Source organism: Onychomys torridus, chromosome 5 (genome assembly GCF_903995425.1).
Source record: "Onychomys torridus chromosome 5, mOncTor1.1, whole genome shotgun sequence".
Lineage (NCBI taxonomy): Eukaryota > Metazoa > Chordata > Mammalia > Rodentia > Cricetidae > Onychomys > Onychomys torridus.
The window spans coordinates 4,343,455-4,370,778 of record NC_050447.1 but is presented as its reverse complement, the minus strand read 5'-3'; the positions used below and the strand labels follow the sequence as shown (position 1 = coordinate 4,370,778).

Below are 27,324 nucleotides of genomic sequence, written 5' to 3'. Positions count from 1 at the left end.
TCACTTCCGATCTCCTGAGAAGGCATGTGTTTTGTTAGATGGGTGTGGTTAATCCTGGGAACATCTCCAGGAGGCTGGCTGCTGGCATATGTGCTTCACTTCCAACGTGACACCAGCTGCGTCTCTCGTGTCCAGCCGTCTCAGCCACACTACTAGGACTAGTCTTGGGCCTTTGTTGGCACAGAGGCCCTGCAGGGGTCTTTAACCCTTGAGTTTCCATCTGTGAAGGGGAGACGCAAAGTGCTGTTGGGACCTTTAGCGAATGTGTCCAGTGTGCACAGCAGGGACACTAGTGAGTGGAAAGTGGGAGGCAGAGGCACTCTGCTGACTCTGTGCCTCTTAGCCACTGCCATCATTTGGATCTTGGGAGTCTGTCAAAGTTCCATGTGTTGAAGGCTTGGTCCCCAGCCGAGGGCACTCCTGGGAGGTGGTAGCACTTATTCAGACAGTCTGGATATGCCCTAAAGGATGAGGGCCCTCTGTCGTCGCTCTTTGCTGCCTGGGGGTTGGAGGGGGGCGAGTAGCTTTGCTTTCCTTCACACCTCTGCTGTGATGCCTCACCCTTTCATAGTCCCCAAGCCAGAGTTGGCTAACCACAGACTGAGATCTCGGAAACTGTGAGCATTAGCCAACATTCTCTTTTAAATGTTGATAATATCAAACACTCTGCCCCCAGAGCCAGCACTAACACAGCACACACACACACACACACACACACACACCTCTGCCATCCTCTGTGAAGGTCATTCTTTGCCCTTTTTCTCTGGCCATCACTGCGAGGCCTACACTTTTCCCAAGGTCTCTGCCTCTAATCCTGGCGTGTCCTCACTTCCTGTCCACCTCATGCTGACTGCATTCTCATCCTTGGCTTCTCACGTCTCTCAGAGCCAGCCTCTGCCTACTCCTACCTCTGTCAGATGCTTCCATGACACTTTGAATCTTCTTCAGCCATACAGCTTCTCCATTCCTCTGAGGGTATTATTGCAGGACTGTTGTCTCCCTGCCCTGTAAGTGTTAGAGCATATGACTCTCGGCTGGCTTACTTTTCCTTGGCTTTTCTTTCTTTCTTTCTTTCTTTCTTTTTTTTTTTTTTTTTTTTTGGGTGGGGGGTGTGTTCGAGACAGGGTTTCTCTGAGTAGCTTTGGAGCCTTTCCAGGAACTCACTCTGTAGCCCAGGCTGGCCTCGAACTCACAGAGATCCGCCTGGGTCTGCCTCCCAAGTGCTGGGATTAAAGGTGTGCGCCACCACTGCCCGGCCTTCCTTGACTATTCTAAGCAGTGATTTACTGATATCACATTTGGGGAACACAGCTTATTCTCCTAAGGCTAAATGTCTGGCTAAAAGTGTCTCAATCTACCTGCTAGAAGAATATTCTTGAATCTTTCTTTCCAAAGACGAGCGCAGCTGATGATGTCCACCATGAGACCTGCACATGGAACTTGGACCACAGATGTGTATCAGATGAAGCTGGACAGCTCAGCGCCACATGTTGGTGATGGATTTCTTCCTTGGAAAGCTAGTGTCTATGAAAATGCTTCAAGTGGAGTGGGAACAGCTTGCTCAGACCCAACTGAGTCTGGCTCATGAGGGCATAAATAAACTCTGTAAAGCTACAGAAATAGGTTTTGTTGACCCAGGAGAAACTTGGGAATCAGTCTTGGTAACACACATTCTGCAGAGTGTCTGAATAACAGAGTTGTGGTGACATAGTCTCTCACTCCTTGTTGGAACCAGCCTCTCTGAAAAGCTCTCCCAGTTTGACTGTGGGCTTGACCCTAGAACTCACTTTAGTCAATAGGACAGGAGCAAGTCTGAAGGACCAAGGCTTTTAGAAAGCATTAGCCCAGCCAGGCGGCGGTGATACCTTTAATCCCAGCACTCAGGAGGCAGAACCAGGCGGATCTCTGTGAGTTTGAGGCCAGCCTGGTCTACAGAGCAAGATCCAGGACAGGCACCAAAAAAAAAAAAAAAACGATACAGAGAAACCTTGTCTCAAAAAGCAAAACAAAACAAAGAAAAAAAAAAAGAAAGCATTAGCCCTTTCCATCATGTATCTGAACTTGTGCTGGGTGGTAAGTGGTTTCATGTAGCAAAGCTATTATAGACTAAGCACAGATGCATGAGGGAATCCAACTTAGCCAAGTCTGGTCCTAATCAGCAGACTCCCTGGACTCTGGAGAGAGACTGACAAACTAGTGGGCTGCTCTGTTGTGCAGTAATTCTGGCCTTGGCTTTGGACAACCTTGGCTCATGCCAAATGTCTGAGTTCTATCTTAATGTTCGTCTATTTAATGCTGTTTGGGAAACTACTGTTTTATTCCCATGTTGTGTGGTGATATTGTGTCCCCAAAAATATTGTGCATGCTTATAAACTTATCTGGGGTCAGAGAATAGAACAGCCACAATATTAAACATAGAGGATAGGCAGTGGTAGTACATGCCTTTAATCCTAGCATTCCAAAGTCAGAGATTGGCCTGGATCTCTGTGTTTTCAAGGATATAGCCAAGCATGGTGACTCATGCCTTTAATCCCAGAAAGTGAGCCTTTAATCCCAGGGAGTGATGGCAGAAAGCAGAAAGGTACATGGAGACCAGAAACTAGAAGCATTTGGCTGGTTAAGCTTTTAGGCTTTGAGCAGCACAGTTCAGCTGAGATCCATTTGGGTGAGGACTAAGAAGCTTCCAGTCTGAGGAAACAGGATCAGCTGAGGAACTGTTGAGGTGAGGTAGCTATGGCTTGTTGTGCTTCTCTGATCTTCCAGCATTCACCCCAATACTGGCTTCAAGTTTGTTTTTATTAATAAAGCCTGTTAAGATTCTGCTACACTGTGCACTAAGAATCGGATGGCTGGAGCAGAGAGTGTTAGCTGAGCTTGCAGTTGTCTTAACCTGCGATACATGCATCACTTATCAAAAGGCATGCGAGTGCTTTTTGTGAGAAATGTCTCCTCTTCGCTTTGGGGGGCCTTCGACATATACAAGCAGTAATCACGTTCGTCTATATGTGACACTGCACGGATTTTAATGCTGTGGCAGACAGTAGTAGCTGGCTGCCCTGGTAGTTCTCAACTAGAGATTCCTAATGGGGAATTGAATTCTTTCCACCCAAGAGTTGCTTTGTGAAATTCTTAAAAGCAAAATAAAGGCACACTTGCCCCAAGAATAGCCTCCTCAATTCTGAAGGCCACCTGCTTTCTCGAGAGTGCTCATGGGTAGGACCTCTTGGTAGGCTCCAGTGCTAGATTGCTTTTCGTTTCAAATTTGAGGCTGTGAGAAGCTTTGTTCCTTAACAGGTCAAATTTCATAAAATATTTGCATATAGATTTGCTTTCACATACAGATGTTTTACCACCCACTCTATGTGCATACAACTCTCCTCCTGGGCTGTGGTCAGTGACCATACTAAGTGTGCTAGAATTTTCTCTGTTGTGCTTAAGCAATGTTAAATTTGTCTATCACCCGGCTTCTTTCCGAAAGCCAGTCAACACTCACCCACTAACTGACACATTGCTTGAATTTATCTATGAGGAAATGTTCCCTATTTTAAAATGAACTGGTAATTGCATTTTAGTCATCCATGTTCATGAGAGTCAAGGGGGGAGTCCCATGAAGAATGGGTAACCGTCAGAGTTTGCAGGTCTGCATTCAGCTGGCCTGGTCTACTCAAGTGAGTATCGCAGTGCTGCGGGTGTAGAGATGCAGGCCATGCTTATGTGTACACACGTGGCCATGTGATATACTGTTATGGGAGAGTTAGTGAACTGAGTTTTAGCCACAGAACTGGGATGACTAATCAGTCCCCAAAGAGAAGGCTGATCACGTGACAGCCAACAGGCCTCTTTCTAGCCTCAGAGAGAGAACTCCAGTGGTTCCAGTGTTGGCTGTGGGCTGAAGGGCACAGGGTCAGGATGTAGGAAGGCAGGAAGTCCAGGTGTAGCTTTAGGCATTCCAATGAAGTTTCCAGAACAACAGGTGATTTAAGTAAAGGATTTATTGTAATCTGCTTACAGTCCTTTGCAAAGACAGACATGTTTTTGCATAAAGATATAAATTGCTTCATTTTAAACTAATTTAGTGTTTTACTTATATGAAGAAGTTTTGGTGAATTATGAATTGTACCAAACCAAGATTTTTAAGAGCAATATGGTACAAAAATAAGAGCAGACAGACAGTTTGGCCTGGGACAGGCATTCAACAGTGAATTTAGAGAATATGGCTTCGCTGTTTAGTTAAGCAGAGTTACCTGGAGACACATGAGGAGCCAGTAACTTCATTAATACAAAAAGCTAATGCAGGTGTTCTCCACAGTCCTAGCTAGGATGGAATTCCAATCATAAAGTGTTAACTCAACTACTCCCCAGACACCTCGCCTGCATAGTGCATGCTCATCACCTTTGAGGCGTGGCTTTCATATTGCTGTGCTGTAAGTTGGCTGCATTTAAAGATTTGCCTATAAATTAAATTCTGGAAATCGCAAATTATGTAAGAAAGCCCCTCCCTCTGAGTTCAGCCTTCCTAGGTTTCCCCTTGCAGAAGGCAGGCATCTTTTGAAAGACAAGGTAATGTTGCCTGCATGGTGAACCGTGTGGGAAAGTGCTGACCCACCTGAGCTTTGTCCTGGCCTTCTGCGTGAGTTATGACTTTTAGGTTTTGGGAATTTGTGTGATATCACTGAGTACAGATGAGAATCATCACTACATTTGAAAGGTTAATTTGGCCTCTATTCAAAGATTATTTAGTGCAATCATACTGTAGTTCCCCAGAGATATACATATGTTTGTTATTTGGGGCAGAAGAAAAGCCATGAATTGCATCAGTATTGGACCGATTAATGAATTAAAATTTTAGTGTCACTGTCTTGCTTATATATATGATCTGTAGTGGTTTTGTGGGTTTTTTCCTCCAAAACTGTTTGTGTATAAAATTTCATTTTAAAACCTACCTTAAAAAAAAAATTTAAAAACCTTCTAGTGATTTGTGGGTCTCCATGCCCTTCTGATTGACTCTTACCCAGATGGATTGCCACGGTACCTCCTGCTATGATTGCTGTTCCCATGACCAGATCCAGGAGTGAAGAACCCTGTCCAAGGCCAGAGGTGACTTCTGATCTTTGACAGATGCGGAGAGTGCATGGGATTTTCCCCCAGAGGAGAAACTTGGATTTTCTGAAACAGGAGCATTGTGCTCTCTAAGCTGTTTTCAGTCTCCTCTTCTGAGGGAGAGTGGGTTCTGCTTCCATAGAAAGGGGGGAAGACCGTACTCCCAGGACCTCAGTCCAGTGACACCTGCCAGGAGCTGCGGACATTGCAGTGTGATCCCCGATGGAAGCAGGAAGAAGCAGAAGTCAGAACAGGGCACTGGAGTCTCCCAACACCCCACCCAGGAGACCAAGAACAAAACAGATAGTACAGAAAAAGTGGAAAGGCTTAGAGACAACCAAAGAGGTTTAAGTGTGGTTATTTACAACAGAGACTGTAAAATGGTAAATTAGATATGAAGCTAAAAAAAGGCACAGCTTTCCCTTTCTTAAATACACTGTAAACGGTTCAGTACGCATGCAGAGCATCTCACGTTACAAAAAAAAGTTTTACCTTGTTTAGACAAAGATAGTACTTAAATAGTCTCCAGCAAAATAGAATTCTTTCAAAAATACTTTCCCATTCATCCTATTAACCATTAAAGATTTTTTTTTTGTATGTGTCTCATTTACAAAAGTTCCTTACACCTTATTTCAGGTCCTTCACGATTTATACATACAGTAATGTACAGCACAGCAAAAGACTGCAAAAATTATTTGAAAGCCAACACAATAGATACTAGAAATTGAAACCAAGGCATTTAACATCTTATCCATTCTAATTAAATAATAAATGGACGCTAATGAGTGTGTATGCCAGCGATGCAGAAAAACGTGCCCCAGAAGGCCGCAGTTCCACGCCACATGTTCTGTTATTACACATCAGGAATCTGTATGTATTTTTTGTTTTTTGTATTTTTAAATAACAAAAGAATATTAATGCCCCATATTGACTAGACGTTTTATGTGCAAACCAAGGGTAAGCTTAAAAAGTTCTCTAGTCCTCGAACCTTTGAAAACAAACGGGAGATACCAGAAACTACATGTCATAGTTAAAACTTCCATCTGTTAAAATATCAAAATCAGAGTTATTGACTAGATATGGCTTTTCATCCAGAGGAACGGGAACGTATTTTCTAAGCGCTGGGAGTGGAGAGGGGAAGAGTCCTTTTTAGCCAGCTCAGGCCTTGCCAAATCCACGTCTCATGGCTTTCCCGGCTCCAGACCCTTGATGTGATTTAAACTTGAAAAACTGCTGAACACGTGCGAATCAACCACCACATGTTCCAACTGCGAGTTCTCGGTCCTTCATAGGTGCAGAACAATGTGGGGAGACTTAAGGCAAAGTTCTTCCTGGCTGACGTCTTCCATCACTTCCTGTGAAAGTAAAGGGGTGTCGCGTTCCCAGACTCCACCTTTGGCAGCTGGTCAGTGATGATCTCCACCAGCATGGCGGGAAACTCCACCTTCAGAGCCTGGGACTCCCGAAAGGTATAGAAGCAGAATTCCAGCAGGTCACTCACCAGCTGCAACACAGACACAGAGGGCATGCATGATATGGGGCCTCATTTCAGATCCCCGCCTCCTCTGCGGCCTAACCCTGGTGCAAAGATAGGCAGCAGTGCTCAGGAATTCTGCCAGGAAACCATGGCATAATAGTTTAGTCAAGTTATCAGGTGTGTTCCTGTCACCCGTCAAGTCAACCATCTTCATGCTAAATAAAGTTAGCCAACTGTCTAGCATGAAATGAATATCCGAGGCATGTGGGACATAAATGGAGATGAGATAACTGTTCCTTCGGAAGCTCCTCCTCTCCCTCAGCCCGCCAAGCGGTGGCTCCTCCTCTGGAGCTGCTACAGGGTCTTTAAGCTTGGTCCCTAGATCTGCCGCTTGATTTCTCCTCTTCCTTCCCTGCCTCACTTCTGGGGGGTGCTTGAGACCGAGGGGCACACTGCTCATTAAACCTGGACTTTTAATTTGGCTTTATCTGGCTTATCGAATTGGAGAAACCTACTACTGGAGATACAAAACTACTTATCAATAACAATGCCTGGACCACGGAATGGCCCCTCAACCAGTGCTCATTTGCAAGCTTGTGAATTGGTCGAATCTGGCATGTGTAGCTATATGCTTGGGCCCACACATGCCAACAGAGGATCAAAGCAGGAGAGGCTGCCTTGTTAGAAAGTAAAATGATGTCTCTGTGGCTGAGCTAGCCAATGTATCCCAGGCAGCCACCACTTTCACAGGGCTGAGCTGAAGAGTACTACACTCCAGTTCTGCCTGACCTTGAGAAAATGAAAGCCCTGAGGTAAGCGTTATTGTGTGTGTGCTGCCCCTACTCTGGTGCTCAGGAACCTTTCCCACTCCTTGGCCACCAGAACCACCCCAGTTAGGTAAGTTAAGAAAACCCCTAAATGAATTATGCCCCTTAGTGTCACTAAAGCACTTAGACAGAGGAAAGTATTGAGAATTTCAGCATCCTAACTGATCACACAGAAGAATTCAGAACTTGAAGGCAGATCCTTTGACATATCTCAGTTGAAAAGGAAATGAAGAATGTCATGAAGACTTAGGAGAGAGTCTGTTAACTTAGCAGATTTTACATTACTGGAGTTCCAGAACAAATACCAGATGGGAGAAAACACACAAAACATACACAACTAAATAGTGCTCAGAACTTCCTAAATTTTGGGTAAACCCATGCAGCTTCAAGAAATAAGCACAGTCAAACTAAAGAAAAGGCCAGCATCAGGGACGTGTGGGGGGACGGACTGCACTGGGAGGTGAGTGGCCATGGAGAATGTGGACAACTCTGTGGGGCTCTGAAATCTAGGACAGCACAGAAAGAGGGCACAATATCCTGCAGTGTACATCTTACAGGAGCAGGGGTCGTCCCTCTCTGCAAACCTCATTAGTGTGACACCTGTCATCCCAGAAACTGATGTCACCATTCTGATGGCCTGCTGTCAACTTGGGTAACTAACCAGAGATCGCCTCAGCCACTTTGCTTTGGAAAAAGAATTTGCTCACTCATAGTAAGCCAGGGTGTCACAGCCAGGAGCCATCTGAAGACTTGCCTACTTTGAATGTAGACAGCTCTATATATCCACAAACCACTACATACTCCATCTGAGGCCCTAAACCTGGCTAAGCAAAGTGACCCAAGTCTTTCTGGGTGCTGTGACACAGGAATGGATGGCACTGTCCTCAAGAACAGCTTTACTTTTTCAGACTGTGGGTGTGGCTCCCACTTGAGGATTTTATCTAGTGCTGAGAATGAAGACAGATGCCAATGCAGTTCCTGTGCCACCCTCCCCACCACTGCCACCATGGTTTGTTTGGCCTCGCCAGGGCCTTGTGCTTCTTCCTTGGCTCTTCTCTCACGCAGAAGAAAGGAACTTCTGTGTCAAGTACAAATTCTACTAAAATGGCAGATCCACAAAACAGATTGAAAGGATCAAACATTATCAGTGCAGTAACCCATTAAACTACAATGAAAAGGACTAAAAGATCCAGAGCAGCCAGGACAGCAGAAAGTTGTAATAAAATATTCCATAGAAACCAAAGAAAGAAAAAAGAGATCCAACTGGTTTGTTACAAAAGATTTTTTAATTTGTTTTTTAAATAAACAATACAATGGAGAAAGTGGCTCCTCTTCAGTGAGTGCTGCTGGGAAGACTGGGCAGCCAGAGGCAGAAGGTGAAACTTGACCCCATCTCTTTCCATGTTCAAAAGTCCAGTCAAGATCGATCAAAAGCCTAAATGTAAGCTGGATGGTGGTAGCACACACCTTTAATCCCAGCACTTGGGAGGAAGAGACAGGAGGATTTCTGTGAGTTCGAGGTCAGCCTGGTCTACAGAGTGAGTTCCAGAGCAGCCACAGCTACACAGAGAAACCCTGTCTCAAACCAAACCAAAATCAAAACAAACAAAGGTGAAATGTAATACCTAACGTACTTGAAGAAAACATGGGGGGGGGGCACAGGGTGTGGGCTACAGACCATGATTTTCTCATTAGGAATCCAAATAGAGAAGTAAACACAAATGCTGATGAGTAAGGTCATATCACACTAAAATAATTCTGTACAGAGAGACAATTAACAGCATGAAGAGACAGCCTACAAAATGGAGAAAATATTTACTTATTCACCTAACTGAGGGTGCAGAACATGTTAAAAAAAAAAAAAAAGCCAACCTCAAAATTGATGGAACCACAGCAAAAAAAAAACCAAAACCAAACAAACAAACACAACCTTCTTCAGCCACCAGGGATTTTCAAGTCACTACAACAATGACAAATCAGTTCATAAAGCCTAGAATTACTACTAAGAAAAATGCTGACAAAGAAGTAGAGAAATGAACTCATGTACTGTTAAGGGGAGTTTAAGTTAGCACACATTATGGAGAAAAACAAGGCTGTTCCCTTAAGAAAGGAGTCTACCATATGGTCAGTTAACTTACAGGGAGTAAGATCGGCAGATTAGAGAGAGCCCATGTTTATTATGATGCTATTAACAACAGCAAAGCTACAGAATCGACCTGCGTGCCCAGTGGCAGAAGATGGGTAAAGAAAATGTGCATCTTTACCCAACGCAGTGCTGCTCAGCCACAGGCAATGAAGTCCCGTCTGTAACAAGAAGAGTGGGGCAGGGTGAGATTCAGTGAAATAAGCCAGACACAAAAGGCAAACACTTTCATGGGGAAGTTGAAAAAGCTTGAACTGAAAATAGAATGTTGACTATTAGATATTGGAAAGGGGAGTGGTCAAAGGGTGATTGATCAATGTTTGTATAGAAATAACATAAAAAGTATGAGACAAAGAACGAGAAAAGGGCACTCATGAGGGAATCCGAGAAACGGACTGTTTGAAAGAAACCTTGTACATAAGAAGAAAGTGGGTGGTGTATTTAAAGTCCTAAAAGAAAAAAAAATTGGCAACTAAACTATCATACCCAGAAAAACTACTATTAAAAATGGGGGAGAAAGGTTTTCAACACACAAAAAGCTGAGGTGATTCATCACCACAGAGCAGCAGAGAAGCCCTACAAGGAACAGTGAGTATCAATCATGCTGGCCAGACGTAAAAATGCAAGACCACACCATAGAGCAGACACAACAGAAACACAGGCAATAGTAAGGTATACTGATGTAGAAACTCACAGAGATGAGCAGTGAAAGACAGAAGGGACATAAAACACATAGGAGAAGTCAACAATCACAGGTGCACATCTTCAGTTATCAATGGTAATCGTGAATGTCAATGACTTAAGTTTCCCAAGTAAAATATACACATTGAGTGCTTTTGTGTGTGTGTGTGTCAGGATACTAGATGCAAAGAAGCAGCTCACTTCACTGGCAAGCGTATGCTCTGATTGGAAGTAAAGGAACTGGAAGAGGTAGAATACACAGAAAACAGAAGTTGGATGATAGATACAACCAGACAGGAAGACTTTAAGTTTAAAAAAAAAATGTTAAAGGAGGGATCTGAGGAGAAGACTCAATGGGTAAGTACTCCTACTGAGCAAGCATGAAGACATGAGTTCAAATCCCCACCTAAAAATCTGTGTGTGGCCACATGCATGCCTGGAACCCCAGAGTTGTGAGGGGTGGAGATCAGAGGGTCACTGTGGCTGTCTGGCTTTTGGCCTGCCTCTAGATTTAGTCAGAGACCCTGTCTGATGTGCGAAAGCTGAGGGTTATAGAGCAGGACATCTGCTGTGCTTCTTCCTCAGACTTCTGCATCAGCATAGACACACACACACACACACACACACACACACACACACACACACACAGCCAAAGAGAGATAAAGTCACTACATAAGGGGATCAACTCAGTATTAGGTGATAATATTTATACAAATACACATACCCAAACTAGAATACATAATTGCATAATGCCAACATTATACAATCAAAAATGTGGGATACAACCTGACATGATAATATCTGGGGGACCTTAAACCCCACTTTCATCATTAGACTGTCCAGATTAAAAACCATCTAAAAACCTTGCAATTAAACCCGATTACAGGCCAAATGGGACTAAGATATCTCCAGAGCATTCCTGCAGCAGCCGCAGAGGACATATTCTAGGACAGATTATTATTTAACTATTCTCAATGAGTTAAAAACAAATAAATTATGGCATGCATCCTTTTACCACGTTATAAAAATAAGAATAAAAATTGATGACCAGAATGTTAGAAGATATATATGCACATTAAACATTATTTGGAATGACCAATAATCAGTCAAGGGGGAGATATTAAAATTTCTTGATATGAATAAAATATCTTGAAATATTTGAATATTTCAAATATCTTGAAGAATTCTTGAAATAGAACATGGGATGTAGTAAGAGCAATACCAAGAGGTAGAGATAGAGGGATAAGTACCTGTATTAAAGAAATGAATATCTGAGATAACCTAATGATGTAACTTGAGAAAGAAGAAAATTGTGAACCAAGTTAAAGTCAGTAGAAGGAAAGAAAAACAAAGACAGGTAGAAAGACACAAAATGGAGACTTTATAAATGAATAAAAGGAACTGATGTGCTGGTGCATGCCTGCAACCCCAGCTCTTGTGAGACAGGAGCATCTCTGTGAGTTCAAGGTTGATATTGCATAATAAGAATCTGTCCAAAAATCAAAAGATAAACTGACCCAAATCAGACATAAAAAATAAGAACATACATCACAGAAATGGAGCAGAAATCTTTTTCTCCAAGATCAGGAACAAAACAAAAATGGTCACTCTCAGTGGTCCTATTCAATCTAGGACCATCTATTCCGCAACCTGTTATCCTATTGGATACAGTATTAGAGCAATATGAGAAAGGAATTAAGGGCACCCAAGTAGGAAAGGAGGGAATGTGTTTGTCCCTGTTTAGAGACACCATTAAGTGTAAGTATATAAATAAAGCTAGTGACCCCACACATAGTGAAGTGCTGGAGCTAAGGACTTCCTTCACTAAGTCTACAGGATGTCAAATCAGCACACAAAAGTCAGTAGTTTTTATGTGCATGGAAAGGAAATTGTCAAAGAAGAAATCAAGAACACAGTCCCCTTCACAGTAACCAAAACAACCAAATTTATGAATAATTTACTGAAACATAATGATGTCTAGAATTAAAATTCTGAAATACCAATGAATGACATTGAAGTGGACACAGAAAAATGGAAATACTCCTATGTTCTCAAATTGAAAAAATTAATATCACTAAAATACCCATATTCCCTAAAGCATCCTACACAGTCAATTCTATTCCTAAAGTGTCAATGGCAGCCTTCACAGACCAGAAAAACATCGTGAAATATGTATGGAAATACAAAAGACCCCAAATGAGAGCCCTAATTAAAAACACAGAAGCTAGAGATATTACCTGACTTCAGGGCACAGTATGAAGAGATAGTAACCCACACACCATCCTAGCTTAAAAACCATCACACAGACTACGTGAACAAAACACGGAATGAAAAATCAGTCCATATATCTACAGTCAAGTGGTTTATGATGGAGGGTCCTCAAAAATTGGAACTAGAACTACTATCGATCCAGCTGTCTCCCTACTAGGAACACATGTGAATGAGTTGAAATGAGCACGTCAGAGAGCCCTGCCGTAGCACATTCACTCAGGCCAACGTCTTTGTCTACCCCCAAACAGAGGTGGCACAGGGGAGGAAAGGTAGCAGGGGATAAGGTGCTTGCTGTGCTAGTGTGAGGACCAGGTTCTATCACTAGAACCTGTGTAAAATTGGGGCACGGTGGTGCATGCTTGTCCTCCTACACTGAGATGGGGACACAGGTGGAACCTTGGTTCACTGACCAGCTAGGCTAGCTTATGTGGTGAGGTCCAGACTAGTGAGAGATCTTGCTTCAAAAGAAAAAAAAAATCAGGGATGACAGCGTACACATTGTATGCACATGAACACACACACAGAGGATACAAAAAAGAAAATGTAGTAATATCCATAATGAAATAATATTTAGCTATTAAAAATGAACTTGTTGGCTGTGATGTGGATGGAACTAGAAAACGTAAGGGGACACTGGTCATGTATATGCTTTCACTTATATGTAGGAGCTAAAGTTGATTTCAAAGAGACAGGAAGAGAGTCTGGGCCGGGTGTGGCGGAGGAGTGGTGAAAGCAAGGCTAACTAAAGGTCTGGGGGGAGCTGGACCGGAGTAGCTATTATTCTACAGCCCAGAACAGAGACCTGTGTTTGAGAATGAGATGAATATTCTCAAAACAGCCGGTGGAAGGATTCTGAGTGTCCCCAACACAATGAGGTGACGCGTGTCTGAGGTGATAAGCATGCTTGTCACCCTGCTCTGGTCATGACTGGCTACATGCATGCATTTAAATACACTGGACAAAGGCACAATGACTGTGTGTCACATAAAGATAAAAAGTGTCTTAAAATTTTAAACTAGACACTTGTGGTAGTTCGAATGTAATAGACTCCCATAATCTCATAGGGAGCGGCATTATTAGGAGGTGTGGCCTTGTTGGAGTAGGTGTGGTCTTGTTGGAGGAAGTGTGTCACTGTGGAGGTGGGCTTGGAGGTCTCTTAAGCTTCACTCAGTGTGACACTCAGACCATTTCTGGTTGCCTTCTGGTCAAGATGTACCAGCACCATGTCTGCCTGTAGGCCACCATGCTCACTGCCATGATGATAATGGACTGAATCTCTGAACTGTAAGCGAGCCCCAGTTAAATGTTTTCCTTTACAAGAGTTGCTGTGGTCATGGTGTCTCTTCACAGCAACAGAAACCCTAACTTAGACACCATCTAAGTTCTAGACAACACAAGCCACCACTGGGACAAGCATGCTTTGTGGTCACGCCTTTCCCATTTCTTAAGCAGGGGTAGGCATCTGCTTTTCCCAGTGCTGGGGACCCATGCTGAGTACACATTGCCCACACCTTCTGTGTCTGCTCCACAGAGTGGAGACTCACACAGGAGATCAGGTATTGTGCTGCCAAGGAAGAGGAATGGGAGGTGATGCTGCTTTACAAAGGCAAAAACGCCTCTCAGAGAGCTGGCCCTGGTAAGGGACCTGGAGGAAGGAGAGCTGAAGTATGTGGCCATCAGGGGAAAAACATTTATGGGGGTTCAATACTAGCAGAAAAGGTTAACTGACTACCAACTCCAGATACAGGCTGCCCAGTGGAGCCAGCACAGCAAAGGTTCATGTCTGCACAGGTGGCATCAATGCTATTAGCTGTGTGAAAAGATAAGAATCTATGTCTGCCAATTTCTGAGCATGAGGCTGCAGGCAGCAGTGACATGTCTATGAGCTATTGACAGGAATGGCCCTGTGCCATCTGGCTGTCTCTGGCCCTAACATACCACCTACATAAATGTATCTGCAAGCACTAAGCATGCCTGGAGATGCCGAGGGATCACAGCAGCATGGGGAAGCTCCAGGCTCATCCTTTGCCTCACAGGTGCCCTGAGGACAGGTGTCCCAGACACTACTCACTAACCATGCATGCTAACCCAGGTGGCCTTTCCACCTTCCTCTTTCTTGCCCCACAGATAGGAACCTAGGGCCTCTGTTTACACCTTCTCTGCAGAGAGGGACAGAGCTTTGTGAGGACTGTGAGCCTGACATCTCAGCCAGCATGGGGGACAGGCTAGGCAGTCACAGACTAAGCAAAGGAGTCTTACTGTGTGTCAGCCTCAACCTCTCTCACCCTTATTGTCCCTGCTGTGCTGCTGTGGCCTGGAGGTGTGGTGAGGCTCAGCTGCAACCTAAAGGTGCTAGCTACCATGGGCACCTGTACATCACTCCCTGCCCAGGGCCGAGGCTGTGCTTGCTGAGGCTGGCATCATTTCTGGGGATGGAAATAGCCACCCCTGTCTCACACAGGGGGAACTCCAGCCACTGCTTCCAGTCTCAGCTTCTGCCGTCAGTGGCCATCTCTAAACCTGGCATGCCACAGCTCGTGGCTCAGTGGCCTTGAGGGCAGCTGTAGTGGGTAGCCATCCCAGTATTGGCCTGGAAGTTCCAACCCCCATTGAGGTTTCGGTAATGGTCACGCCCACAAGGCGGGGCAGAGGAGGAAGCAGAAGACCCAGGATCGAGAGGAGGTCTCTCGCTTGGTTCTGGGCCGCTGGACGCAGGAGGTAGACTGAACAGAGTTTTCCAGAGAACACCGTCAGACTGCACCATACCTTTGCCAGACCCTACAAACTATCCCTTCATTTGTAAGTTACCCCACAAAATAAACCTCCCTTGTAACTACGTGGAGTGGCCTTAATAATTTCACCAATAGGCAGCACCCACAGATGCTTGTCCTTAGCAGGTGGGCAGGGTAGTGGAGCTGCAAGGCAGGGTGCCATCCCTACTGGAAAAACCAGTTACCAAAGTGAGCAGCTAAGGGAGTCGAACCCCTCCCCTCTTAGATGGGGTGAAGGCCACGGGAGATTCACATGTTGAACAACTGGATTGAAACAAATGCTGCCCGGCCAGCATGCCTCAAACTCCCATGTCTTAGTAACACAAATGATCATCCTCATCTGGTAGCTCTGGTTTATATAATGCCAAGCCTAGTAACTGATAGTTCCTTTATTCCTTCGTCCCTTTGTTCCTTCGTTCCTTCGTTCCTTCCTTCCCTCCCTGGGATTATTATTCAGTGTGTATACTGGACAGTACATGATGTCATGTACATGCCCTGACATGGGAGTCTAAGACCCCTGGCTCTTTAATGTGGATGGGGGCTGGTGTAGGAGCCACGGTGAGGGGTAAACAGCACTGCTCTGTCTGCCAACAGCACATCAGCCTTCCCTGGAAACAAATGGCCCAGCACTCCTATCTGCTGTCTCTATATATTGATTCCCATCAGCTTCTCCAGGGGAGACACAATCAGCAGCAGCTTGATCAGCAAGAGTCCTGCGCTTTAGGAGTAAAAGACTTGGGTAGTGACCTCTCATTCTACGCAAACATCTCCTAAGACCTCGGAAGAGCCACAGAGGTCCAGCATGCTTCTCGAGGGCTGGACAGGCTGTAAGGATGGCACTGAAGTTTGGCAAGGTCACAGTGTGTCTCATGGCTCACAGCTGGCTCTGACGACAAGGCTGTTGGACTCTCTGCCTTTTTCCTGCTAACTGAGTCATTCCTGTGGTAGGCTGAGGGCATTCCTCCCTGCATCCTGCAGCTTCTCACAGGTCTGTGGTGGGGACACTACACAACTGCCTCAGTGGTGAGGCGCTGAAGAGAGTCAGCCTGGCTGAAGATGCCCTGTGTGCTTTCCAGATCACTCTCATTACTCTTGTTTCCCAAACATTATCTACTGACGAGAAGAAGCACAGCTAATCGGGACTCAGTCTTTGCCTGAGCACCAGGAGGAAGCTGGAAGCATTACATTCGAAGTACAAAGTTTAGTCATGTGGGTCTAGGGATGTAGTGCAGTATGGGGAGGCGTTCTCAAATGTGCAGAGCCCTGCTTCCATTCCCAGCAACAAAACTAGACTCAGCCAGCTTTAATGATGGGGGTTGGGACAAAAGACACAGAATCAACTTCAAAAAATACCAATAGGTTTACTGGTCACAAATGGCTAGTTACTATTTAGTCTAAGTGTTCCATAAATAGACCTGTGAACATTGGAAAGTGTTCCACTGAGATTATGTAAGGCACTTGGCCTTCATTAAAAATCAGACAGGTTTATTCTTGGATCTGAAACCAAAACCATAGGCAACAACTATGAAAAGCAAAATGCACTACATCAAAACTAAAAGCCAGGTATCAAAGACATTACCAAGAAAGTCACAAGGCACCCCACAGAAGGAGATAAAATATTTTAAAATTGTGTATCTGATAAGTGGCTAATACCTAGACTATATTAACAAAAACTCCCACAGCTGAACAATAACCAAAGTGATTTTTAAAATGGGCCAAGAACCCAGAGTCATTCTCGGAAGTCAAATGCTCTTTAATACAGGAAGAGCTGTTCAACACTTCTGGTGAGAGGAGAGATGAGAGCCAAGGCACATTTACATCCACACCAAGTCGAATGCCTGCTATCCCAAAGCAGAAGAGAAATAACGTGATATTCAATGATATAGAGAGACCAGAACCTTTGTGCATTAGGAAGACAGTTTGACAACTTCTCAAAAAGTTAGAGAGAACTCCCATACAATCATCTACTGAGTCTCCACCGAAAATAACAGAGAAGCGTGTGTGTGTGTGTGTGTGTGTGTGTGTGTGTGTGTGTGTGTGTGTGTATGCTTACAGCCCCATTATTCATACTAGCTGAAAGCTGGAGATAATCTAAAATAAATAGATAAATAGAAATAAAAAGATAAGAAAATGATTCGTGCACACACACATGCACACAATTTTTCAGCTTTAAAGAAGAATGAGACTCTGGTACATGTCACAGCATGGTGAACCTCAAGAATATTACACTCTTGAAGAAAGCTATATATGAGGAAAAATACTGTATAATTTCACTTATACAACAAACACAGAACAGTGAAATTTGTAAGACAGAGGCTCAATTGTGTTTGCCTGGGTGGAAAGGAGGCAGAGTGGGATGTTTCTGTCTGGAGATAAGGATGGGGGGAACTGCACAACTGTATAAAGGAACTTACTGGTACTGCATTAGTGCCACTTAAAATAACATGCAATACATTCTGCCACATAAAAATCACTTAAAAAAATCAAAACAAGTAACAAACGGATAAGGACAATATGGCACATTTATGCAATATAATATTATTCAGCTATTAAGAAAAACAAAATCATGAAATTTGCGGATAAGTGGATGGAGTTAAAAACAATCTAGGTGAGGTACTGGGCACAGAAATGCAAATGCTGCATGTTTTCTCTTTCATATGGATGTCAGCATCTAAGTTTGAAGAATGTGTGTTTCATTTAGAAGAACCGCAGAAAAGGGAGAACAGGGGGGACCAGGGTGAGGAGACAGTCTCCACGAAGGGGAAAGAGAACATGGTGTTAGGAGGGGAGAGAGGGCAAGCAGGAGGATGAAACTAGGATGAAATGGGCAAAGGAGGGACCATGAGAGGGACAGCCAACACTAAAGACCTTTAGACAAACTACTTCTATGGTAGCTTCCTAAATACATACATATGTGAAAGAAATTGAAATGCAGCTACTACATATTAGGGGAGACAATGCTCCCAGCTGACATATTTTGTCACCAAGTTAAAAACCCAGCACCAGGAATAGGTACATCTTATTGAGTGATTGACCAAGGGGTCCCATGGACTGAACCCCAAACATCACAGGCTATTGCCATGGCTATTGGTGTCCTCTACAACCTTATGGTAAGGCCCTATTGCTGAAGACACCATTTACGTCATCAACCATGGAGATATCAAGCTGATGCCCAATGAAAAGCTTCACCCTTACCAACTAGCATTCATGGCATGCTACCAGGGAGAAAAGTAACCATCAACATCACCCAGCTATGAATTCTGGGGCCTACAATAGAGAGATGCCTGCAAGATACATTGGTGCAATATTTACACAAACACTATAGGAACAGCCAGCCACTATTTAAATTGGATTTATGGCCCACTCCATGTGATGGAATCTACACCTTACACTGACAAAGTAGGCAAGAACCTGAAACTAGATAGGTCATGGGTCCTAGAGGAAAACATACTACTTTTATTCTGCTAAAAGAACAAAGTAGAAGAATGGTGCTAATGCCATATTGCTATACTCAATGAGCAGTGAATTGCTCAACCTCATAAGAGAAGGTTCTACTTACAGTAGATGGCCGTTAACACAGAGACCCACAACTGGACAATGTGTCCAGAGTGAGAAACTTTTGGAGCACTGAGTCATAAATGGAATATCTTCATCAAACCTCTCCTGTTAAGGCTCATGGATTTATGTGGAAGAGTAGGCAGAAAGAGCCAGAAGGGTGGATGTCTCCAAGGAGACAGTGTCTTCCAGATACAACCAGGCTGATGCAATATGAACTCAGAGAGACTGTGGCAGTGTGCACAGGACCTGCACAAACTTAAGCCAGCCACAACCCCAGAGTGGAGAAGGGAGGCGGGCACAAGGCCTCACCCCCAACCAAGAAGCTCTTTGCAATGGATGCCAGCTGGGGGAGGGAAAATCAGTTTTCTTCAATGGAGCGGCCCTGGCATATCAACCACACTCTAGGGCAGGCCCCATGCTTAGAAGCAGCTCACCAACACAAATGGACTCCATGGTTGTGTGTGTGTGTGTGTGTGTGTGTGTGTGTGTGTGTGTGTGTGTGCTGTGTTTTGTTTTGTAAGTTTTGTCTTTTGGGGGGAGGGATTTCTGAGAGAGAAAGAACATGAAGTTGGATGGGTAGGAAGGAGAACATCTGGGGGAAGTTGGAAAGAATACAATCAAATATATTGTATGAGAAAAAAGCCAAAGAAACAAACAGACAAACAAACAACCCTTCAAGTCAAGAACCAGGTTCTAAAGCCACTCCCTGTTTCCCAGTGCATGTGAGCAGGGTGTGTCCTAAGCACAGGAGACATAAGAGGACCTTGTGGCTCTGCTCTTTGTGGTTGGTTCCACCTCAGCAACATGTGACAAAATTAAAAAGACTGCCTCCCACAACAACTTGATGGCATTTGACTTGTCCCAAAGTAAATCTAACCTTAAACAGGGCTACGCTGCACTCTACCATGGATTCCTATCAGAACACACAGGCTCCAGAGTGCCACTGCCCTGGTAGCCTCGACAGGATCTCTTCCAGCCTGAGTTTTGGAGAGTCCTGAAGGCTCAAAGGCACTTCTGGGTCAAAAGTTTGCGTACTCGGTGTATCAGACAGGCACAAAAGAGGCACTTAGGGACTGCACTGGCTGGTTCTGTGACAACCTGACACAAGCCAGAGTCATCAGAAAGGAAGGAGCCTCAGTTGAGGAAATGCCTCCATGAGATCCAGCTGTAAGGCATTTTCTCATTTAATGATCAATGGAGGGGGGCTCAGACCATGGTGGGTGGTGCCATGCCTGGGCTGGTAGTCCTGGGTTCTATAAGAAAGCAGGCTGAGCAAGCCAGCGAGAGCAAGCTAGTTAGCAGCACCTCTCCATGGCTTCTGCATCAGTTCCTGCCTCCAGGATCCTGCCCTGTTTGAGTTCCTGTCCTGACTTCCTTTGGTAATTAACAGTGTTGTGGAAGCATAAGCTGAATAAACCCTTTCCTCCCATTTGGTCATGATTTGGTCATGGTGTCTCATTGCAGCTATAAAACCGTAACTGAGACAAGGACAGATGCTGGATCTTATGTGAGCTCTGCCTACAATTCCAGGTTGGGGACCCCTGTGAGGTGGGCTCTAGATCAGGATGAGGCCCCTGTACCACTGAGACTAAGAGCACCCCCTGCAACCTGGGCAAGTCTCTGCACAGCCCCTTGGTGAGAAGAGGAGCCCCCCAGCATCCTCCCAAAGCCAAGGGCATTTCTGTAAGCTCTGTGCTTCTGCCTATCTACTAGCACTTATATTCTGATTACCAATTTTATAAGAACGCCTCTGTCTCTGGTCAGAGGTGAATACTAATGCTTCAAAGTCTGTTATTTGGATGCTGTGATGAGCAAGAGGGACTCATTTCCACTACATTTTTGGTACTTAAATTTATTTAATTTCCATCCTGTTTAAGTTTCCTTGTATTTCAAGCCTTGTTCTAGCCCATGGCTCCGCCTTCTTGTGAATAAGGTCTATTGTACACGTGAAAACACAAAGAAAAATGACACAATGGGAAAGAAGTGGAGCTGAAAGATAAAGGGATAATTAGAACATTGTCGAACAAAGGGAGTCTAATGAGAGGCTTGTGCTCAGAATGCATTGGCATGTTACTGTATATAGAAGTATGAACTTTCCCTAATTTTGTTTTCAATATTTCCTAGATCTTTCTTGCAGATGTACACTACACTGAGCGGACTAAAAATCTAAACCAACTCCTGCTTCTATGTTTCCAAGTTGAACGTTAGGTTAAGTTTGTATCGGGCTTTTGGAATCTTACTTTGGCCTCTGATGAAAAGAGAATCTGAAGCAGTAAGAGGCACATCCCATTGGCCAGGGGCAGACAGCATCAGAACGCTGGAGAGCAAGACAGACTGCAGACCCAGGACCTGCAGGCATGGTCTGGCTTAGTGTTCTTGTATTTCACCCTTCCTCAGTGTGTGTGTGTGTGTGTGTGTGTGTGTGTGTGTGTGTGTGTGTGTGTGTGTTTCACACTTACAAAACTTTGAAAAAAGGTCAAAACAATAATGCTTTGTAAGCATGAGGACCTGCACCTGCATCCCCAGCACCCATAACACTGCTCTCCACAACCTTTCCTGGTTGTCCTAGCCATGTCTTCAGACTCTGTTATCTGTCCTTCCTTCAGCCTCTGTCCTGGGCATCCCCTGCACAGTACGTACACACTCAGGTCATCCCACTTTTTCTATTATTTCATCAGCACTACCCCCCAGTCCCTTCTCAGCTGCTTCTCTATTTTCGGTCTTGTGGCCACTATCTGTCCTGTGAGTTCAGCTCCACACCCTCCTCTTGTCTATCCACAGGCTTCAGGGATCACTTTGTGGTGCCACCTCCCAAGTCAGTATCAGCAGCTTGCCCTCGTCCACAGAGCTCGGGGGACATTTCTTCTGAAAGGTCCTAATGGCTCAAATCTGAAACAAGCCGGCTGCCTCTCCTTGAGAATGTCCCTCTCTGCCCTTCCCCCAACAGCCCTGTGTTAACCAGGCACCTGCTTCCTTTCCCATCAGGCCTTCCTTTCCTGACTCCACTGCTCCCTTATCCTCCACATCCTCATTGCCGTCCATGTGATCACCTGCACATCTCACTGGCCCGAAGCCCTACCCCCAGCCCACCCTCTCTCACCTGCACCTCAGCACCAGCTTCCTGATGACGACTTCCCTGCTTGCTCTCCGATGCACCTGTAGAACTACTTAACTCTGTGGCAAGTAGCCACATACATCACTGGGCATTTGCAATTGTGGCTAGTGGCACTAGAGGACTCAATTTTAATGACTTTAAACGTCAGCTGTGATACACGACAGGGTCAAGTTGACAGAGCAGCTTCTTAGTCTAGGCATGTGGTTCAAATCCCTCAGCACAGAGGCCTGCTGTCTTTCTGTGTCATTATTTCCTCTTCTTTCTCAGATACACAGAGAAGGGAGACATGAGCCGAGCCACCAATTGAGGTCACCTTTAGACCACCGATGAAGGAACACCCCATCAGGGCACCCTACAAAACTCTTCAAGGATTTGCTCTTTCAGCTACCAACATCTAACACCACCAATCCTTAGACCACAGACTATTTATAAAACACTCAAGTCATTTTCTCAGACCCATTAGGACCATTCAATTGTGTGTGTGTGTGTGTGTGTGTGTGTGTGTGTCAGAGAGAGAGGGAGAGGGAAAGGGAGAGAGAGAGAGACCAAAAGAAGGCACTGAAATCTGGAGCTACAGTCATTGTGAGATGTCTAATGTGGGTGCTGGGAATTGAACTCAGGTCTTGTAAAAGAGCCCAAACTCCCATAACCACTGAGCCATCTCTCCAGCCCCTATTTATTTATTCTGAAAAGATTCTCAGGCAGGGCACGGACTCCATATGCAGTCCACATTGGCCTCAAAGCTTGGCTGCCAGGCCTACTGGCCTGTCACCACACCTGACATTAAATGCCTGTGGTGCTTATTTTATCCACTATACCCATGTTTCAAAAGGTAATAATCATCCATCGGTACGGCTCACCCAGGGAAGTGCTGGACCACACATAAAATCAGAAACTTGTGAGTGCAATGCCAGCCCCTACCTACCATGGGAACTCAAAAGCGGACAGTGTAAATGACTGGGCGTTATTCACTGGGCTCACCATCTGGCCAGACAGCAACAGCTTTTCTACCCTGTGTCTGAGATCTTCACTGGTGGAAATCTCTGTCCTGCTCGCTCCCTGGTCCTGGGGAGATGAGGCCTTGCTCGCTCAGATGACTGCAGTCAACAACCTTATTTAGCATCTTTCTTAGTCATAGTCTCTGCAAAGAAGGCGGCAGGGCACCGCTGCTAGCAATTACACGAAACACTTGCACAGTTCTGGGTTTTGCTCGCTCACAGACGCCTGTGGTACTGGCAGCCTGGGGGCTTTATTAAAATCATGGAATCAAATAATCCCAATTTATTGTCAGTGGAGCAACAGGAAAAGAGAGAATGAATGTTTTATTCGGTTGCCTCGTATGTCACTCACTCTTCAAAACCTTTTATAATATGATGTGATGCCCATTTTAAGGATGGAGAAACTGAGGACCAAAGCATGAAGAGAAGTATACATGTGTAGGCTGATGGAGGGCCATGGGCCATGTTTGTTCTGTCCGTGGCACTCGAGTTTCTGTGGCTGGCTCCTATTTTGGTGTCAGAACTTTTTCTGAAGAGAAGCTGACCAGAAAGATTACAACACGCGGAGTGCGAGTGAGCAAGCACCCGATCATTGCGGGCAGAGCCGCACTCCTGGCGTGCACACTGAGGCTATAAACAATGCTTAAAGTAGGTTTTTGTCATTCTCAAATCACATATGGATGAGTCGGGAAGGAAATGGCCAGTACTGAGCCTGCATGCAGAGACACTTCTGAACCTAAGGAGCAGGAAGAATACTGAAGGATGTGTGAGTGACCCCGACATCGGGCCACCAAAACATAACGCCTCTCTACCTCGTGTTGGTGCTTCCTTGGTCCATCACTGGGTTTACGCCCCCACACCCAGCCCAGGGGAGGCTCCCAGGCTCCAGATCGGCTAGACAAGAGCTACCTCAGCTGTCCAGCATTCCCCACAGCACCACAGACTCCAGTCACACAGCGAGAGCACACTCAGTGCCTCCCCTTCAGTTGTGGGAACAGATCTGAGTGACAGGCTGATGCCTGCCCGCCAGGAAGCAAGTTCTGTCTAGGTGTGATGGTCACATGCACAAGCATCCACCCCGGAAACTGGGCAACAGAGCAAATGTTTAGCCACAGTTCTCCTGACCACCTGGGACACTTAATGAAGAACCAGGTAGACAGCCTTCAGGGTGTGTGGCTGTGCCATACAGAACTGACAGGTTCCAGAAGATGAGCCTGGGGAGCAGGGAGGAGCACAGCTGTGTGCAGTTCTACCAGATGTGGGTTTCCAGGCTTCCCCAGTGCATCCCAGCCTACCATGAGCAGCTGCTGCAGGCCTGTACTCCTCCTCATCATGGGGTGTCAGAGGTTCCCACACTGAGCCTGGATAGTTTCAGCTGCCACCTGCTCCTCAGAAGCCAGAGAAATCATGCTCTGGGCCTCTGTGGCTTCTACAAGGGTTCTCTGACACCCCTTAAAGGTTTCCACCTTTCCACAAAGCACAGCCGGCTCCAACATCTTCTTATGAGCTGTGTCCACTATAAGGGATGTAATGATCCCACCATTCATGGTGTGCCTGCCTTGACCTCCAAGCGCCATCTAGTTTCCCTTGTACACAGCCATGCACTTCAGACAGAAAACTTTCCTCTTGCAGGTAGGAGCTCCCTGAGGGTGAGCATCCTGCTCATGCTTGCCCTTTCAGTCTGGGTGCACAGCGGCAGGGGCTCACCCACCAGGGAATAATCACAGGAGCATGTGCCCTCCAGGCCCCACAGCTCACGTGACACACACCTCGGTACCTGGATTCCTTCTACCCCTATAGTCTCTAAGCTGATTAGGTCAGGGATGGTCTATATTACTAGGTGTGGGCATATTTTTGTAAAGTGTGTGTACCAAAATAAAACCACAACTCTTGCAATATTTAATAGGAAAGGGCATTTTTGCCTCAAGAGACGCTACTTGTCTTCTGTTGTATTTACTAAATACCACAGATCAGACCATAAAGGTCCTTAACTTCTGCAAATGCTTGGAAAAGAGCAATACATTTATGGGACACAAGCTTCATATACCTAAAGAAATGTCCACATCTCTTAGTAATAGCTTGAAAATGATTGCCAATTCTCTCCAATACAATAAACAATCGATCTAGTTTGGACACACAACACCCAAACCTACCAATGCCGAATACACCCTACCTCTGGAGTCTTCCCACAGCGGTGCCCCTTGAAACACTGTCTGGGGGAAAGATGGATGTTTGGGGGCTTCTGACTCAGAAAAGCTGCTGACCAGCTGTCAGGATGTGTTTCTGGAGAATGCTCCTTTCAGTCACCTTGGCACAGTTCTGCACACATATATGTGAACCATGTAGAAGTCCATATGTCTGGGGCCCACACACAGGAGAGCTTTGGAAGCGCAGCTGCATCTACAGTTGAGTGACTCTCACTTGTTTGAGGATTAAGAACAAATGGTCTTTTTTTTTTTTTTTTTTTTTTTTTTTTTTTTTTTTATAGTGGCCAGAATTAGGCTGGAAGGACAGCCCGTGTGCAGAGTAGCAATTTGTTCCTTTGAGGAAAGCACCACAATGTTGACTAAAGGATTTACTCACATGAAAACCCTGTGGGCATTCCCAAGCCCAGTCAGCATGGTGTTAGAGTGGCCCCTCGAGAATTACCATGTGTTTCCCAGCATTCTCTTCTGGACTGGGATGTAAAGAAAGCATGCTGGATGATTCTCTCAGACCTCCTTTAAGAGCAAACAGTTTTGATACCATAAAATAAAAGATTCCTGGTTAAGAACAATTCCAAAAAGTATGGGTCCCTTCCACCAAGGTAGAGTAAGATGATTTGAATATATCATTCTGTTTGCAGGAGCCAGAAATGCTCAGGGCACACCAGAACAAACCACGAAAGAGCGGTTTCTATGGCAGCAGGCACAGGGAGGGACAGAGCTGTGGGAGGAAGACAGGGGAGGTCTGTGGCCTCGGCCAACCTGAGGACTTCCAGACACAGCCCTGAAAACATGACTGCAATGTCAGGGACAATCTCCAAACTCTACTGCTGTGAATGTCAACCCATGACACATGTGTGGCAGGCTCTGCTAGTGAGAGGTGCAGAAACTTTCAGAGGTGCAGCCTAGAGGTAAGTCTTTGGCTCCCTGGAAGTGTGTGTGCCTGTGTGTACTCCAAGTGAGTGGATTGTGGGACCCCCTTCTCTATTTGTTCCCTGGCTCCCAGACAACTGATTGGTTTTGCTTTGCTACACACTACCAGATACAATGTGCTGCCTTGGCCCCAAAGCACCAGATCAACCAGTCAAGAAAAAGAAGCCCCTGAAACGGTGAAGTAAAGTAACAGCTTTCTTTTTACAAGTTAACCCCGAGCTTCTGTTACGGTAACAGAAACCAGCGCACTTGCTGAACTAAAAAAAAAAAAAAAAAAAAGTCTGGGCCGGAAAGGTAGCTACAGGAAAAGAGCTTGTGTGAATGTGACCCAAACCCTGACCCTGACTCTGACCGTAAACCCTAAACCCTAAGCCCTAACCCTAACCCTAAACTTTAAACCCTAAACCCTAACCCTAACCCTAACCCTAACCCTAACCCTAACCCTAACCCTAACCCTAACTACCTGAGCTCGGATGTCCAGCACTACAGAAAAACTGGGTATGGGGTACAAGAGTCTGAAATCCCAGCGTTTCTACAGGGAGACAAGAGGCAGAGCTGGGGCGATCTCTGAATGCTCCAGGGCCCACTCACCTGGTACACCACTCTAGAAAAGAAGAGCCCTTGTCTCAAGCAATGAGGCTGTCCTTTGACCTCCCTACATTCTGCATCAAGTTCATATTCACATAAAATGGCTCTTCAAAAGGCATTTCCCACCCCCAGAGAATGTAATGAAGAGCCACAGATCAGGAAAAAATAATTAAAAATCACATACTGGATAACAGTAGTGTGTGTAGCTACTCTATTTAAAAGCTTTATAAAACATAACAATTAACCAACAACAAAATTTAGAGGAAAAAACAGGCAAAAACTAGAATGGATACTTCACCAAATGAGTGTACAAAAGGTATCTAACCCCATCAGCCATTAGGAAGATGCAAATTAAAAACCATGGTGACTGCCAACATGCAGCAAACAGAACATCTAAACTAAAAACAGCCGTGCCAAGTGTCATCGGCTAGGTGTAGGACATGCGTCATGCTCAGGTATCTCATGGGAATGTAAAACTGGAACCATTGGAAGACATTCTGGCATTTCTCATAAAAACAAAAACGTATGTGTAATGTCCACCAAGAATTCCACTACTTGGTATTACCCCAAGAAAAGAGAAGTGTCCATCTTTTCACAAAGACTGGTGCAGAATTCTTCAGGATTTACATGGAATACTCCAAGCTAGAAACTTGTCAGG

The 27,324-nt window shown here is 45.1% G+C and overlaps 1 protein-coding gene across 2 annotated transcripts in view; it reads right to left on the bottom strand.

The window, feature by feature from the left end:
* Window positions 1-3,972: 3,972 nt before the first annotated feature.
* Window positions 3,973-27,324, bottom strand: part of Nr3c2 (nuclear receptor subfamily 3 group C member 2) — a 341,763-nt gene continuing 318,411 nt past the window's right edge. For both annotated transcript variants that reach the window (XM_036187396.1, XM_036187397.1), the window contains one exon: window positions 3,973-6,604. In XM_036187396.1, coding sequence (XP_036043289.1) covers window positions 6,449-6,604 — 156 coding nt within the window. In that variant the 3' untranslated portion in view covers window positions 3,973-6,448. The remainder of the gene's footprint in view (window positions 6,605-27,324) is intronic.